The sequence below is a fragment of the Eubalaena glacialis genome, chromosome 13 (assembly GCF_028564815.1).
Source record: "Eubalaena glacialis isolate mEubGla1 chromosome 13, mEubGla1.1.hap2.+ XY, whole genome shotgun sequence".
NCBI classification, from domain to species: domain Eukaryota; kingdom Metazoa; phylum Chordata; class Mammalia; order Artiodactyla; family Balaenidae; genus Eubalaena; species Eubalaena glacialis.
The window spans coordinates 11,512,013-11,528,020 of NC_083728.1; the positions used below are offsets into that span (position 1 = coordinate 11,512,013).

General features: G+C 48.2%; 1 protein-coding gene across 2 annotated transcripts in view; it reads right to left on the bottom strand.

Annotated features, from left to right (window-relative positions):
- The window catches only part of PTPN1 (protein tyrosine phosphatase non-receptor type 1), a 67,538-nt gene that overhangs the window by 5,670 nt on the left and 45,860 nt on the right, over positions 1–16,008 (bottom strand). For both annotated transcript variants that reach the window (XM_061208976.1, XM_061208977.1), the window contains exons 3-8: positions 13,927–14,027; positions 10,970–11,068; positions 5,590–5,727; positions 1,766–1,975; positions 1,206–1,367; positions 599–822 (exon numbers count right to left, since the gene is read on the bottom strand). In XM_061208976.1, coding sequence (XP_061064959.1) covers positions 599–822; positions 1,206–1,367; positions 1,766–1,975; positions 5,590–5,727; positions 10,970–11,068; positions 13,927–14,027 — 934 coding nt within the window. The remainder of the gene's footprint in view (positions 1–598; positions 823–1,205; positions 1,368–1,765; positions 1,976–5,589; positions 5,728–10,969; positions 11,069–13,926; positions 14,028–16,008) is intronic.

Consider the following 16,008-nt stretch of genomic DNA (forward strand, 5'->3'; position numbering starts at 1 on the left):
AGAGCCCACGTGCCCTGGAGCCTGCATGCCAGAACTAGAGAAGAGAAAACCCGCACGCCACAACTAGAGAGGAGCCTGCGCGCCTCAACGAGGATCCCGCGTGCCGCAACTAAGACCCAATGCAGCCTAAAATAAACAAAATAAATAAACAATAAACAAATCTTAAAAAAGAAAAGACTGCATGAAAATGTTAGGTACCCCAAAACCATTCTGGGGGCTGAAGGTACGTGGTCAAGCCTGGATATCAGTTTCAGGACCGGCCTGAAGTCCAGGGCAGGCTTTTGTCTTCTGTCACTGTCATCACTGGGCTGGAAGACCTGACTCAGTCGCACCAGACCCCTGATTCCAACAAGCACCACCAGGTGGTGCTAGATCCCCGCTAAAGTCAGTCACTTCCCTGGGCCAACCTGTGGCTCGGTCAGAGGCTCCTCCAGCTGGGGGAGGAGCAGTGATGGTCCAGGGGCCCGTTCCCCAAGGACACAGAAGCACCGTTTGCCAAGAGGAGGCTGGGTCCACAGGGTTTCAATATCAATATGTATTTCTGGAACAGAAGGTCATTTCCCCTTGCCCCCAGTAAGCCAGGACCCTCTCACATTACCTTTCCAGGCTGCAGGGGACGTTCAAGAGGGTTCTGGTTTCTTCCTTGATGGGGCCATCTTCTTTAACCTCCTCAGTCTCATCCTTCACCCACTGGTGGTTTGGGAAGAACTCCTTGCACTTCCCATTGTGTGGCTCCAGGATTCGTTTGGGAGGCCGGGGAGGTGGGGGGATGTGCTCGGGTGGAGGCTCCAGGTCCTCGTGGGAGAGCTCTTTCCATTGTTCCTTGAAAAAGCAGCAAGAGGAAGTCCCATGAGATTTCACGTTTGGCTGATTTGTCAGGAAACCTGCTCCCCTTTAAGTGAGCAGAGGTGAGGGCTACGTGAGGGGTCCTCTCAGCTTCTCGGGTCTCCAGCCATGTGCTTGGAAGATGAGATCTTATGAAAATAAAGTCTATTCTCCCTACTCATGATCTCTATGTGAGCACTTCAAAGGCAGAAATTGGAACATGGTGAAACCTTCCACAACTTTTTAGCTATTTAAACACGAAGCCTAGCTATTTCCTCTGACCCAGGATACTGTTTCAACGTTTACAATGAACAGCCTCCTTCTTTACAGGCAAAAATTTAAAACCAACACACCTGGATTAAAGCAAAAGCACTGCTGACCTGTACTGAAGAGTCTCCCATGATGAACTTGGCGCCTTCGATCACAGCCAGGTAGGAGAAACGGAGCTGGTCTGCTGTCTGGATCAGTCCCATCCGAAATTTCCGCATTTCTAACAGAACTTTCTTGATATCAACAGAAGAAGGGTCTTTCCTTTTGTCCATCTGAAAGCCAGAGAGGAGACACAGCTCGGTGAGGTCCGAGCCTCAAGTACAATGTGACTGTATGTGTCCTGGAGTGTGCCAGTTCCTACTCAGGAAAAGTCATAGCGAGGAAGGCAGAATTCTAGAAGATGTGGCAAAATTGGGACCATTTGAGCACAGGGGAAAAATGAGAGGGAAGGGGATTCTCTGGATCTTCCTGGCTTCCACATTAAAATTAAGGGCCTTCCTTCAAGCGAAGCTATTTAGGGTAAAGCTCCTTTCATGGTAAGGAAGCTGTTAAAAAGTGAAGATCAAAGCTAGTTTATTGCAGAGACAGTAACAGAGAAGCTGTGGCCGGGCCAGACTGGAGGTTAAAATGTGCTCCCTTCTCTTCCCGGGGTATTTAAGGGCCTTCTTACCAGCAAGAGGCAGGTGTCAGCCAGACAGAAGGTCCCCGACCTGCCAATGCCAGCGCTGCAGTGCACCACGATGGGGCCATACTCCGTGCTGAGCGACCCCGACTCGCGGACTTTGAAAAGAAAGTTCAGAAACGAGGCTGGCGATTCAGGGACTCCAAAGTCAGGCCACGTGGTATAGTGGAAATGTAGGATCTCTCGAGTTTCTTGAGACTGGAAGAGAAATATACTCCTGACAATTCTAAGAGAATCACCTGTACAGAAATCACTAATTCCAAGTAAGCATGAAGTGCCTTTCCACCCACCTAACTCCAAGAGTAGCCTTAATTCTCAGATTTTTCTCCCCGGGTCCACAAACCCAGTGAACAAATACCAAGCCCCGAGTGGACCCAGGTTGCTCCTGCTTCAAGTGCCCCTCCTTTAGGATGGAACAGTCTTGCCCACAAGAGCCCTTGTCTCCAATGTTCCTCTCACTTCTGCCGTCTTCATGGTTACAGCCTATTTCTGTCCGCCCCACAAGTCAAAATGATGCTTCGCTGCCACCCACAACAATCTTGTCATCAAAGGCCTCGGGGTTTCACATGAAAGAGTGGAAACGTAACTGCACGTGTGGGGCACCAGCTCTGGGTAACTCAGGGCTTTCCTTACAGGACTATCTGGATGCCTCAGAGGATTGTCATTTTACAGAGAAAAGTCACCAACTCAGTCTCCAAAGACAGGAGGCTGCCACGTGTGGCTCAATATCCAGCTGAACAGATGGTCCACGATGAGGAGGATGCCGACAAGACCAGCCGCACTGGGCCCACAAGCAGAGAGCTTACCACGTTCCAGTGTGGGCACAAGAGCTCACTGAGTTCTCACAGCAACCCCTCGAGGCACGTAGTCCCGTCACTCCCATTTTCCAGATTAGAAGACTGAGGCTTGGCAGCTAACCCTCCATTAAGTGGGGGAGCAGGAGTTTAAATCTAAGCTTGCTTGACTCCAGAAGCCCGCTGCAGGAACTCTTGAAAGGAGGACCCTGGCCCTTGTCCCCTAGCCCAAGCTGCTCGCCGTGGAACAGAAAGAACGGCCTCTGTTGCTGTTTCCAGCTCCGCTCCTTCCTCTGAGCCTCTGAGACTCCACTCCCAGGGTGGACAGCTGGTCGCCAGGAGCAATGATCAAAATGTAGTTCTTGCTGAGGAGAGCACCCAAGATTATACTAAGGTAAGAGCCCACAGTAATGGGAGCCAGTCACAGGGGAAGTAAGGCCTGCAGACAGGAACCACCCCAGCTGCACAGCGCAAAGGGCCAAGCCAGTGCCTAGGTCACCTGGACAGCAGCTGATGGTGAAACACTTTGGGCCAAAGAACCGCTGACCGACAATGTCTCCCTTCGTTTGGCAAATGTCCACAACGTGCCTCCCGTGTGCCCGGCACGATGAGGTAATGACCCCGCGCCCTGCCCTCCCAATGCTCACAGCTTAGTTACAGCAACCTTCCCTGACCCTAGTGTGATGAAAACGTGTGAAAGGACCCACAAAAACAGCAAGGACCTAACATCAGCAGAGAAGACACACGTGTCGCCCTGCACCAGCTGTTACACACGCTGGTATCTTTCTGCAGAACTGGAAAAAATCTGCTTATGACATTAGGATAACTTATAGAACCACACCAAACAATTCCATACTTTCCTCCCTAGAAAATGATCTCCTTATATCCTTTAATGGCTTAAAAGAGAAATGTGTCTTCTATTTTTTTGGAACAGAAAAGCACTTAAAAATAGATTTTTTAAAAAATGGAATAAGAAAACATGCCAAAAGCAAGTTCCTTCTTTTAATTCTTAAAAAGGTGTGGGTTATCTCCTGTTTACTCCCTCCCTCACGCCTGCCGACCTCTTTCTCAAGGAATTCATTCCAGATGTGTGCTCGGCCAGGTACACGTCTGACAAGACTTTTTCAAGACCACGTCTGTTAGAGCAAACAGATCTCCCCCAAACCTCCAAGCTGCTGCCTCTGCTCTGCCACGCAAACAGCACAAACCTCTTCTGCTCTGTCCGAATTCTGTTTCCCTCAACAAGCAAACGAAATTTTCTCAAGAGTTTACCAGAAGTCACTTGCAATGTCAGGCTTGCAAACGCTCAAAAGCATTAAAAAAGTCTACCACGTAATTCTCCAGGCACATTCCAACCCACTGCCAACATTACTGCTGAAAATCCTCCGTATCAAACCCCTCCAAAAGTCACACCCCGAGGGCCCGCATGCGGCTATGGCCGGGCTTGGGGCTCCAGCGCTAGCGCACAGGGGGCGGCGGGGGGACCTGGACCCACTGCGCGGCTGCGTTCCTCCAGAGCCACGCGATTTTAACCTCTTCTCCACTTCCAGTCACCTGCACTAAGTTCTCGATCTTACTTTGACTGTTAATCCCACCCCACGCGTCATGGTGACTATAAAGCAATAAACTGAAAACTAAGATGCGAATATAACGCAGGAGCAGATCCCTCCTCTTCAGCCCCGGCCCGCAAGCCCCAACGCCAGTCCCACTGCCCCCAGATAAACCCACGTTCCTTCGACCCCACAGAACCTGCGAACCCTTCCCGGCACGTGCTCTGAGCCTGTGCTGCTCTCACACTGCACACGGACCACCTTCTGGAAGGCTTTCAAAAGCCCTATCTGACAGGGGGGCAGACAGAGATGCGGTGAGAACGGTGTCCTTTGCCTGAAGTCTGACAGTTTGATATGCTGGGGCCAGGAATCAACCCCAGGCAGTCTGATTCCAGAAGGCAGTGGCCGACCGTGTTTGAGGGTGTCCCCAGGAGCTGCCGTCAGCTCCCTTCCACTGTTCCCACTACAGGCATGGTTCCCCAGAGTGATGGCTCCGGGCGAATCATTCAGCCTCCCCGAGGGCAGGGTCTTCCATGATGCCGCTTCTAGCACACTGCCCAGACATATTCCAAGACCATCATTTAATGATAGCCGGCAGGTGGTGTTATAAATTCTCCCCACACATGGGCTTCCCTAGTGGCGCAGTGGTTAAGAATCCGCCTGCCAAGGCAGGGGACACGGGTTCGAGCCCTGGTCCGGGAAGATCCCACATGCTGTGGAGCAACTAAGCCCGTGAGCCACAACTACTGAGCCTGCGCTCTAGAGCCCATGAGCCACAACTACTGAGCCTGTGCTCTGGAGCCCACGAGCCACAACTACTGAAGCCCGCGCACCTAGAGCCCGTGCTCCGCAACAAAGAGTAGCCCCCGCTCACCACAACTAGAGAAAGCCCGCGCACAGCAGTGAAGACCCAATGCAGCCAAAAATAAAATAAATGAGATAAATAAATTTATTTAAATAAATAAATAAATAAATTCTCCCCACACAAACAAGCCCAAGACTTCATCTAGAAAACTTACACTGACTATGAACTGGGAGTCAGCCCTGGAGGGCCCTTCTTTCCTCACTTCGGACTAAAGAGACTGTGGACCACAAGAGAGGCCCACGTGCTCTGCTGGGATTTAACTCACAGGCCATCACTTTAGTCCCTCTGCAGTTGCAAAGGCAGGAGCAGGAACAGGTAAGTTTTAGGTCAGAACTCCCTTTTTCCTAAGAACTGGTGTTAACTAGTGTTGGGAGAGAGCTCTGTGGAGAAGGAGGCAGGTAAGACCCGTCCCCCGCCCCCAGGCACCTCTGGTCACCCGGTAAGTAAGCAGGTAAGCTCTACTCACCATAGTGCTAAAACTACTTCTTGGTCAGAGCACAGAAAACCACTGGCATAAACAACTGGTGTTAAGTAGTATCACCCAAGTGAAAAGACATCTCAACCAGTAACTGTCTGAAGTACTCAAGCGCATGCCATACTCACTGTGAGGTTTTCCAATTCTAGTTGTCGTACTGTGTAATATGACTTAATATCTTCAGAGACCAATGTCAATTTCAAATTTGTGTCTTCAAAGATCATTTCTTCTTCTTCTTTTTGTGGCCAGTACTGTGCACATTTTAACTAGGGGAGAAAATAACCCTGAATTATTGTGAGCAACTAACTGTTTTCCTATGGAGGTTTGAAGTACCGTCCACGAGCTTTATGATAACCCAAAGACCCAGGGTTTTCTGACCTTGGAGGTCGCCATCCATGTAACCTGCCTGCCTCCAGAGGAGATGGGGAGGGGTCTGTGAAGATCTAGACCAGGACTAGTCAGGCAGACAGGACTTGCACTTCCAAACCCAGCCGCCCCGGTTATCCACACAGAGAAGTGTTCCAGGGGTCTGATCCTCTCCCTATCACCCATGAGGGAAGCCAGATGGCACACAAGGTTTAGTCTCTCGTAAACTACTTTATGTAGCCATTTCCAAGGTTATCAAGAACCTGATGGGTGCTCTCGGCATAGCGCAGACTCCTTACCCTGGGGACGATAACCAAGACTAGAAGAGACCACATGAAACACCGTGAAAAGCTTGAAGGGCTGTAATCAAATGCAAACCAGAATCTAGAAGGCTTGCAGAGGGGTCCTCCAAGGCTGGGGATCACCCACTGCCCCACCCCACCCTTTCATTCTGGTTTGGTTCAGTTCAGAAAAATCCCTTGTTCTAGTTCAAAAATTTTAGAAACTACTTGATGCTCTTGATTTAAACGTAGCTCATTAACATTTTCCTTAAAGCAAGCAAACTCCCAAAGATTTGGTTTCATTTAGAGTTCAAGAAAGAAAATCTGAGTCAAATTTAGTGGCATGCTTTGCTTGAGCCAAGTTTCTATGCCAGACATTTCTGGTTGCTGATGACTGTTCTGGACAAGAACAGCAGGTAGATGGGGGCTAAGCTGCCAGGTCCATAAGCCAGAGGAACTGACATGTCCCCAGACAGAGGGACCCTCAAAGGCGGTATGACTTCCAGCAAATGAAATATCAGTGTGTGTAAACAGCTCTTTGGGAAATGGTACAAGTTCAAGACCCTTATAATTCAACATGCATTGACTCAGAGGAGCCAGGAGGCTCTTGAAGAGGCTGAAGACAGAACAACAAAAGCCCATCGGTCCTGCTTTAATGAAAACCAAAGCAACAGAAAAAAGGGAGGGAAACAAATTAAGAAACACCACATTGAGATGCCAACACGGCATCAAACTTTATGGTTCCCGAACAGAAGCCCAATAAGGCTTTCTAAAGAGCCTGGACACTGGCCTGTTGTAAAGTTTTGGCCAGTTTCACCCTCCCTGCACCAATGATGAGTGCCAAAGATGAACCCCTGGAACAGAGCCCATCTGTCAGCACCAAAGAGATCCTGCCACTCAGGACACAGAAGCATCAATGGCATGGCACGATCCCATGCTTAGCCAAAGTGGGCGAGGCAGATGACAGCAAGACTTCAGGAGACGCTTAAAGGATGCATTCATTCCCACACTTCAAATCATTAGGCCTGTGTAATGCCTTGAGACTCCAGAAACAGAGACTGCCCTGGTAGGTCCAAAACCACGTGTGCTGGAGTGGGCACCCAATTCAGTGAGCAGACCAAGAGTAAAGCAAGGAAGCAGAAATGCAGAATGGCGAGTTGCTACCAAAGAAGAGGCCAATGTTTTCATGCCTCATGGGCAGGAAAGGCCAGTCTTTTCAATCTCATGTCCACACAGCAAGCACTCACTTTCAAAAGCAAATATAAAGCCTTACAAATCTCTGTAATCTGGGTAAAGAGCAAGACTTTGGAACTCTACAGCTGAGGAATTCTGACACACACTAAGTGTCGATACTTATTTAAAAAATAGGAGTTCTTAAAAGAACTCTTAGGCATCTACAGCAACATGCCATGGTCTGCTCTCTGTCATTTCCTGTAGAAATTTTTATTGTAAACATACGCAACAAAACAGAACAAAATAAGCACAATATCAACTACTTCCTGTTATCCTATTTAGTTGATACATAGTGACCGGAAAAGGAGAATTTATTTTATTAGAAAGCAGTCCTTCATCAGGGTTAAAATTGAGGCATGTCTTGGGTTGGCACCAAACAGCCACGTGGCAGTGCCAAAGTGCTGGCATCTGTCATACCTGCTGTTACCACCATGAAGGCGGGTGTGAGAGAGTCCTTGCTTGGGTCCATCTAAAACAAAGAGCTACGCCATCTTGAGAAAAATCCATGAAAGTCATCTGGGGTGACCCTGTGATGGGTGATTTGGCTGAAAGAAGAATGAACACAGAGAACTAAAAGCAGAGTACGAGAGAGATGCACAAAGCCTAAAGCACCTACGATACAAAACCTAGTGTCTCGGGCCTGAAAGCACTTAAAATCAAACAGCATCTTTAGTAGGGATTTCAGGGGAGAGATATGGGCGATGTTTCTGGTTGAACATGGCCTTGCTACTTCCCCTGCCTAGACAACAAGCCCGGCCCCTACACACATGCACTCTATCCCATCATGTCTAAACTCAGTTTTTAAATTGAATGAATGAGAACTTTGGCCATTTGGATGACCTCAGTCTAACACACACAATCATTTTCTGCACAATGGTTTTCCAGGAAGCACAGGGTCCCAAAAGGGTAACGGGCAGGTCTGCCAAAAGTACAGGGAGAACATCTTCCACTATTTGGCGAAAGAAGGGAACCAGAAAACAAATATGCATTACATGGAAACGCTCTGGAAGCTGGTTTTTACCACGGGCTGTGTGGAGAAGTTATAATTAGATTAGTTGAGCAAACAAGACACTGCAATTTCTTATAATTTTCCCCAGTCAGCCCTTACGGGGGTGATAGCGTTGAGGCCGAATTAAAAATGTTTATCCCAAGGAAACTTTAAGAACCATAAACCATACGTTGCTTTCCATGCCAATCTGCAGGCCCAAAAGACCCACAGTAAAAAGAAGAGCTGCAAAGGAAAACAGGGACTACTGTCACATCATCACAGTAAACTACAATAAAAACCAACTAGTTTTTTTTTTTTTTTTAATGGCCAACATAGCAGTCCAAGGGGAAAGGCTGTCACAGTGGATCTGTGGTCCATTTATGGTCGGCCTTGGGCGGGCGACAACCAAGAGCAGGGCCTGGTGACGAACATGTGACTGCAGTACAGGGACACCACTCCTTGTGTCCTGTGACAACAGTAGCTAAAGCAAACCGCGTGCAAATAGAAAAGAGGTTTCACCTGAACTTTTAGTAACAAATAAAAGGCAAATGCTACCATATCTGATGATTTTAAAATAAATAAGTCATGATTTAAAATTCTCAACCCTCCATACGACTAAAGAGTGTTTCTCAACGGAGGGCAATTCTGCCTCCCAGGGGACACTGGACAATGTCTGAGGACATCTCTGATGGCTTCAACCTGGGGTGGGGGGGGGATACTGGCATCCGGTGGGCAGAGACCAGGGATCCTGCTAAACACCCTCCAACGCACAGGCCGGCCCCCCATGACAGGGAGCGATCCGGCCCAAACGTCAGCAGCACTGAGGCTGGAAGACCCCGAAGGGTCATCTGTGCTCAGCACCTGTGCCGGCCACCGTGTTTCACTTCCCCTTGCGGAGTGCGTGTGTTGCGGGAACCTCGTGTTTTGTTTCTTTACTCAAAATTGCTGACAAGAGTGGTGATGGGTGAGGGTTTGCTTCGCATTTGCAACTTCACATTTTATTAATCAAGCCACTGCAGAGAAAATCAAAAACCACTCTCACTGGAAACATTTTTTTCTAAGACAAGAAGCATTACTGCATCAACTGAACACTCAGGTAAGCTCTTTACACCTGTGACCGTGGAGCGAATAAATACTCTCTTTCAAGAGAAGGAGGCAGAGGCAAAAATATGATTTTAAACATGTGCCGTAAGAAGGCCATTTGTTGTAACCAAGACCGTTCCTTTCCGGGTGGGGGAGGGAAGAGGCTTTGTGGCGAGTGCTTTACTGCTTTAGGTTTTCACCGCTCACGTTTCCTTTGATGTGTTACTTCTTTGCACTTGTATTTTTTCCCTTTAGGGCCACGACTGTGCTTTCTTCAGGGGGTGGTGTCTCTGGAGCCTTCATGTTCTCCTGGCAAGCCACGGCCGCATCCCGACGCAGCCAGGACGGCTGAGACAGCAGTGCCCCCGCTGAGCCCCAGAGAGCACAGTGCCAGCACCTGGCCAGGCCTGGGCCACACGCTCCTACCGGTCTCCATGCTCCTCAGCCCACCTCCTCCCGGGGCCCCCACCTCTGAGGCTGCGGAGCCCCGGCGGTGCTGGTGCTGGCCGTGAGTGTCGGGGGAAGCTGGCGGGAGCCAGGGGAGCGGGGATGCGGCATCTATTCCCCACTTCGAAGACCACACCGTGCCCTGAGACGTGTGGGGCGGGAGAGCACAGCCACCGCGGCCCCAAGGGAAGCAACGTGGGATGCCGGGAAGTGGAGCGAGTGTGATTCGGATCATTAGCCCAGAGAACTGGCAAGAAACTTAAAAAAAAGAACAACTTAATAAAATAAATAAACGTTTGTCCTGGCTGGAGTCTGGAGACGGAAGACGGGGCTGGGGGTCCAGTTTAACTAGGGCCCAACCATACCCGGTCTGGTAGCCACATTATGCATATCCTGGGAGGCAGGGGGAGCCCCCAGAAGAGTTTCAGCTGTGAAGAGGTGTGGTGAGACTTGCTTTAGAAAGATCATTCTGGATACAGGACGCAGGAGAGACTGAGGAGAGCCGTTGAGGGGCAGGAGGTGGCCTGAACAAACGCACACCTCGAGTCCACGTTGCCAAGAACTTGGAAGAAAGGAACACACATCCTGAAGTGAAGCACAAGCAGACAACGTCCACATTAAAGAGGTGTGGCCAGGAGCCAAGTGTCCGGGGATTTTACGGAGGCGAATCCAGGGTCCAGCTGCTCCCACAGCTCAGGTGCGGAGAGGCGCGCTTCTACCAGCCAGGAAAAGCAAAGATGATGAAGATACAGTAGGAACTTGCTTTCCAAAATAAAACTCTGCTTACACAGCTCCGCAAGGCAAGCACAGCAGCACACGAAGCAGGAGAGAGACTGAGAGGTGAGAGGAAAGCAGGACACACGCATCCCGCACTGGAGAGAGACTGACTGATGGGGGCGGGGTGGAGAATAGGTCAAGGGCAGTCTGACTTTCTTTCCTCTTTCAAATTCACCTACGTATCTGACTTGTTTGCAATAAACATGTATTTGTATACTGCTTCTGTATGTTTTTCTAATAGAAATATAAAAGCAACTCGAGGACATAGACACGGACAGATGTCGGCTTTGTGGACTGGCAGCGACGCAAACAGTGGGTCAGTCTATGACTTACCGAGCCTTTCTCCATCACTCTGTTGAGCATGACAACGCCCCTGCTTTTCTGCTCCCACACCATCTCCCAAAAGTGACCGCAGGTATTGGGCAAAGGGCCCTGCAAACACACAATGCACAGTGTATGCATTTTACACACAAACACATTCCAGTGCAAGCTCACTGCTGGCGGTGAGTGGATGACAGGGCCCTCAGGCAGCGTGGTGGCCACGGCTGGGACAGGGACCCGCCTCTCCCTGCCTAGTGGTAACCACAATTCTATTTCCTACCACGCGGTGAAAGGTCATTTCTGCACCTCAGGGCTGGTTCAGAGCTGAGCGATGGAGGAGAGAAAACACAGATTCTGCTTTCTGGTTTGGGCTGGCCAGCTGAGGGGCTCCACTGAGAACCATGCCTTAGGGCGGGTGGTATAGCGAATAAAACTCCTGGCTGCAGGAGAGAGGCAGTGTGGGGAAGGGGTCAACAGGGACGCTTCTGACGGCTTGGTCCCAGCTCCAATCACTTACTATCTGTGTGACCTCGGACAAGTCACCCCACCTCTCCTTGCCTCAGTTTCTCCACCTATTCACAGGGTTGTGAAGATTAACTATGTTCATATATCAATACTTACTAGGCCTTACCACAGCACCTGGAATACAGTAAACACCCAATAAAATGTACCGATTATTATTACTATTAATAATGGTTAACCTGACCACAGACAGCCTTCATCCTTGGACCAAGGAACATGAGATGTGGACACACAAATGGTCAGGCGGGTGGCCCAAGGGGTATGGTGTCACCGGGGCATGGGGGGTAGGGGTGCCTGCTGGGCAGCGGGGCCTGTCTCACTCCAGCCCCCCTGGCAATGGGCACAGATGTTTACTGGATATAGGGTATGAATGCTTCGAGCTTGCCTCAATTTTTAGTGCTGCCTGGAAGGGACATCACCTATCACCTGCACGACAGAGCATGTCACCTCCTCTGGCCAGCACCACTTCTTCTAAAATGGTTTCCATTCACTTTCATCCAAAATCTCCTCAGTCTTTACATCTTTTCCCTTTAAGTCTCACTGCGCTTCCCTCGACCACGGAGCCCTCAGTGCCCTCTCGCTTCCTTCCCTGAACTTATCTGGGATTTGCTGCCTAAACCTGACAAATCCTGGCTCCTTACAGAGTCTCAGACAATAGTGGATTCCACGGTAACCCCTTCCAGCCAACTGACAGAAAAACGGCTCCAGGAAGGTAGGAATCAGGGGTCCCCTGGCTGGGCACGAGGACCCTATTGCCAGGTCCCCATAGCGGTGGCTCTTGTCACTCCCCTGCCCCCATACTTCACCCCAGTTTAGAATGGGTCTGAGCGATTAAAAATCCTGTAAGATCTGAAAGGATACACGCCAAACTCAGCCAACACTTGAAGATGGACATGAAGGCCAGCATCTGTGACATTATTCTCTACACTTTTAAAAAATGAGACTATAGCCTTGCATTATTTGCATAATGAACAACATAAAAATTAAAAGTGCGCAGGGTTTTTTCAGTTTTGTGGCTTGGAAAATATTTCAGTCATATTGTCCAGGGATGTAACTTTGGGGTCAGGCTGCTTCAATCCCGTATGTAAATCTCAGGGCAGAGGGAGACCACGTAAGCAGTTGGATATAACCATGGTACAACCTGACAAACAGACAGACCTTCAGATGTGCCAAGGAAGCGCTAGGGCACAGGGGTGGGGAGGACAGCGGTGCAGAAGTTTCCATGGTGATTTCCTACTGCTCCATGTGACTTTACAGACCCTATCTTTGCTTTGGGCTTCCTGACCCCACACCAAAGCTGAATGGCTGAAATTAGGAAGTAAGAAACTTGACTACTTCTAAAAAGGGAAGTTCCTAAGAAGCCACTTTTGCCTCAACCTCTTCTCACCAGCCTGCCACCACCAAGGTCTCACTCCTTCTCATCCCCACCCCAGAGGTGCTGGGAGGACCATGGGCTGAGGGCCTGGGGACTGACGTTCCATACACTGACTGGGGGGCACGAGGGCCAACTGTGGTCACGTGCAGAAAGGAACTGGGACAGGACAAAAGGGACAGTAAAGAAGGGCCACTAGGGATATGCCCTGCCCCAAAGCAGACTTTGTTCACTGTGCTTTCTGGCTTCATTGTCATTTTAGTCTCCAAATATTAAGCACAGTTATGACGCTCACAAGCACCCTATAACGCAAACCCAATATACTACTGATAAAAACTGATACGCAATGAAAAAACAAAAATTAGGATTAAAAAAAGAGAGAGAAACTTAGACTGTTTAGACCAATTTACAGGTAACAGATTAAGACGTGAGAAAATTAATTAAAAAGAAACTCCTTTATCCCCTTTCCCAGATACCCATGGTCTTTGGGTCATACACCAGTATGTGTTTCACAAAAGGTCAATTATTAAACCACTTTTATGATTTTTTTTCCCATAAAGATGCCAAAAACCAGTGGGAGTTTCAAGTGATTTTGCACGCTTGTCCACATAATCTACCCCCTCCATGCCCTCCCCCCCACCAAGAATGAGTACCATGCAGAGGAATTCTGAATGGCCATCTGGATAAAGATTCCTCGTCTCTTGCTAACCCTCTTGGATTTCCATGAGCAGCACTGGACACTCTGAGGCGAATATTTATGGACTCAACACAGGTACTGCTCTTCTCTAGCTGCCGCCTCTGTCAACAGACCATAGGCCACTCTGGCATTTTATTGCTGTTTTCTATAAACCCAGCAATGCCATACTTCCCAGAAAAGACTCATGTCACGACCAGACTGAATCTCTGAAGGAAGACTTTTTCCTTCCTTGTTGCTTTTTTGGGTTGTTTAAAACCTGATCTTCTAAACAGATGTGACAGATTTTATTTGAGGTGTAGACAACAGCACTCTGAAACTCTTACGCTGACATCAAGTAAGGCAAAAACCATTAGAGTCAAATTTGAACAATCAATTTACCTGCGTGAGAATGTAACTCCTTTGGGCTTCTTCCATTTTTATCAAACTAGCATTGATATAGTCGTTATCTTCTTGATGAAGTTTAATCCGACTATGGTCAACTGAAAGGCAAACCAGAACTCAGAGGTTAATCCTGGAGGACCCAAATGTCCACGCAGGCAGTGCGCCCCATGGGGAAAAGCAAAGAAGGTGAGTTGGTGGCACTAAGGGTGTTCGTTCACATTGGCTGAGGCCAAGCTGTTTTAATTGAGATTAGTTATTAAGATGGGAACGACTAGTATTTTCAGAAAGGTTTTTGGAAGTGTTTGAAACTTAACATGAAACAGCAACAGAGACAAACTATACTAAAACACAGAATACGTCCTGTTTGGGAAATCTGGTTTTAGGCTATATCGTCTTATGATATTTGTTACTGTCCCCACAACTTGGAAGACTGGGGAAAGGGGATGTCAAGGGATCTGTTCTCTGATGCCTAATATATACTTTTAAAGGGTAAAAAATACAGTGGCTTCAATCTTTAAAAGGGAACAAAATCCACCAAAAATTCCACCCAGTCCCCAGAGCTCTAGTTGGTACAATGAGCTAAGTACGTAAGACTTATGATCACACCTCAACCTCACCTATGCCTAATGGTTCGAAGATTAAGTGGCTTAAGTATACAACAGTGTGAAAAGTCATACCTTGAATTCCTTGATACGAGGTTGTTTTTTTTTTTTCAAAGTTCAAGTAAAACATAAATCTCATGATCAAAGACACTTAAAAGAGAGTTTAACTGGAAAAAATAAACTCTGAATCCGAAACACTGAAAGTCTATTAAATGTAACTTTCAGAAGAGTTTTTAAAAATAAGCTTGCATTTGGAAGGTCTGCCCCAGGTGACTGAAGAAGCACAGCCCCTTTTTTTCCCCTTTACCAAAACTTTGTCACAAAAGCCATGTTTCCCTGAGGGCCACCTTCCGTATCTTGCTAGTGCAGCTAACAAGAGCAGGTGGGTATTTTTATTTCTGGTACAACACAATGGACGGTCAACTCAGGTGACCATCCATAAATAGTTCTCCCCCTACCCAGTGGGAAAGGAAAAGTTAATGGGGATAAGTGGTTTGGGGCTTCCTATTCGAAAGGATTCCAAAGAGGTGTTTTAGGAAATTAGCCACTGTTTGGAATAATGTTTCTCATCATAGAGGGTTAATACAAACTGAAATACTTGGGTAATATTTAAGTGGGTCATGGAGATAAGAGATCTCAAAAAATAATTATGACCGGCACTGGTGGTTATGTGAGTGGATTCAAACAGCACTGGGTGGTGACCCTGGGCAAACAACTTTTTCACCGAGTGCTGGGTTTTCCACCTGCCAAATGGAAGATAACACCTGGTCCCCAGAGCTTCCACCTTGAAACATTCTCCCCATTTCCTCCATAACCTTAAAAGAAAATTACCTTTTCCACTGAAGAGTAGAGGTAGGGGAGAAAAAGCAAAATATAAGGAGTAAGATTGGGTGAGGGTGAAAAAGTTTGGGAATTGTATCTCTGGAAGACTATTTTAAATGCTGTTTTATTCTCTGTAAAACTGGTTCATAAAACCATTTAGATGAGCCTTGATCAAAAATGTAGAAAAGGAATATTAAAGACAACATTACTGCCTAATTCAGAGCAAGTACAGCAAAGGCTAGAGACCAAGGGCATGGCCACACCGTGTGAAAGGTGCGGACAGTGATGGTTCTTTCCAGCTCAGGGCGGCTGGCCAGGGTCTCACAGCAGCATCACCTGAGGAGAGGCTGTTAGTATTATTTTTAAATAAAGCCTACGAGGTGCCATAGCCTAGACGTGCTCAATCAAGAGTATTGGGCATTGGGGCAAAATCATGTGTCACTTGACCTAGACCCGCGCTTCAGATGTTCCTGGCGAGCACCTTCAGTTAGTGACCATCTCAACCACAGCCGACATTCACGAGTGAGACACTGGGCTAAGCGGCTGACGTGACTTTATTCATCTTCGCACGATCCTGAGATCCGCGTTGACTCCTGTTTGACTGAAGATCAGAGGAGCGGGCAACCGGCCCAAGGCCACACAGCTCTGAGGGGCA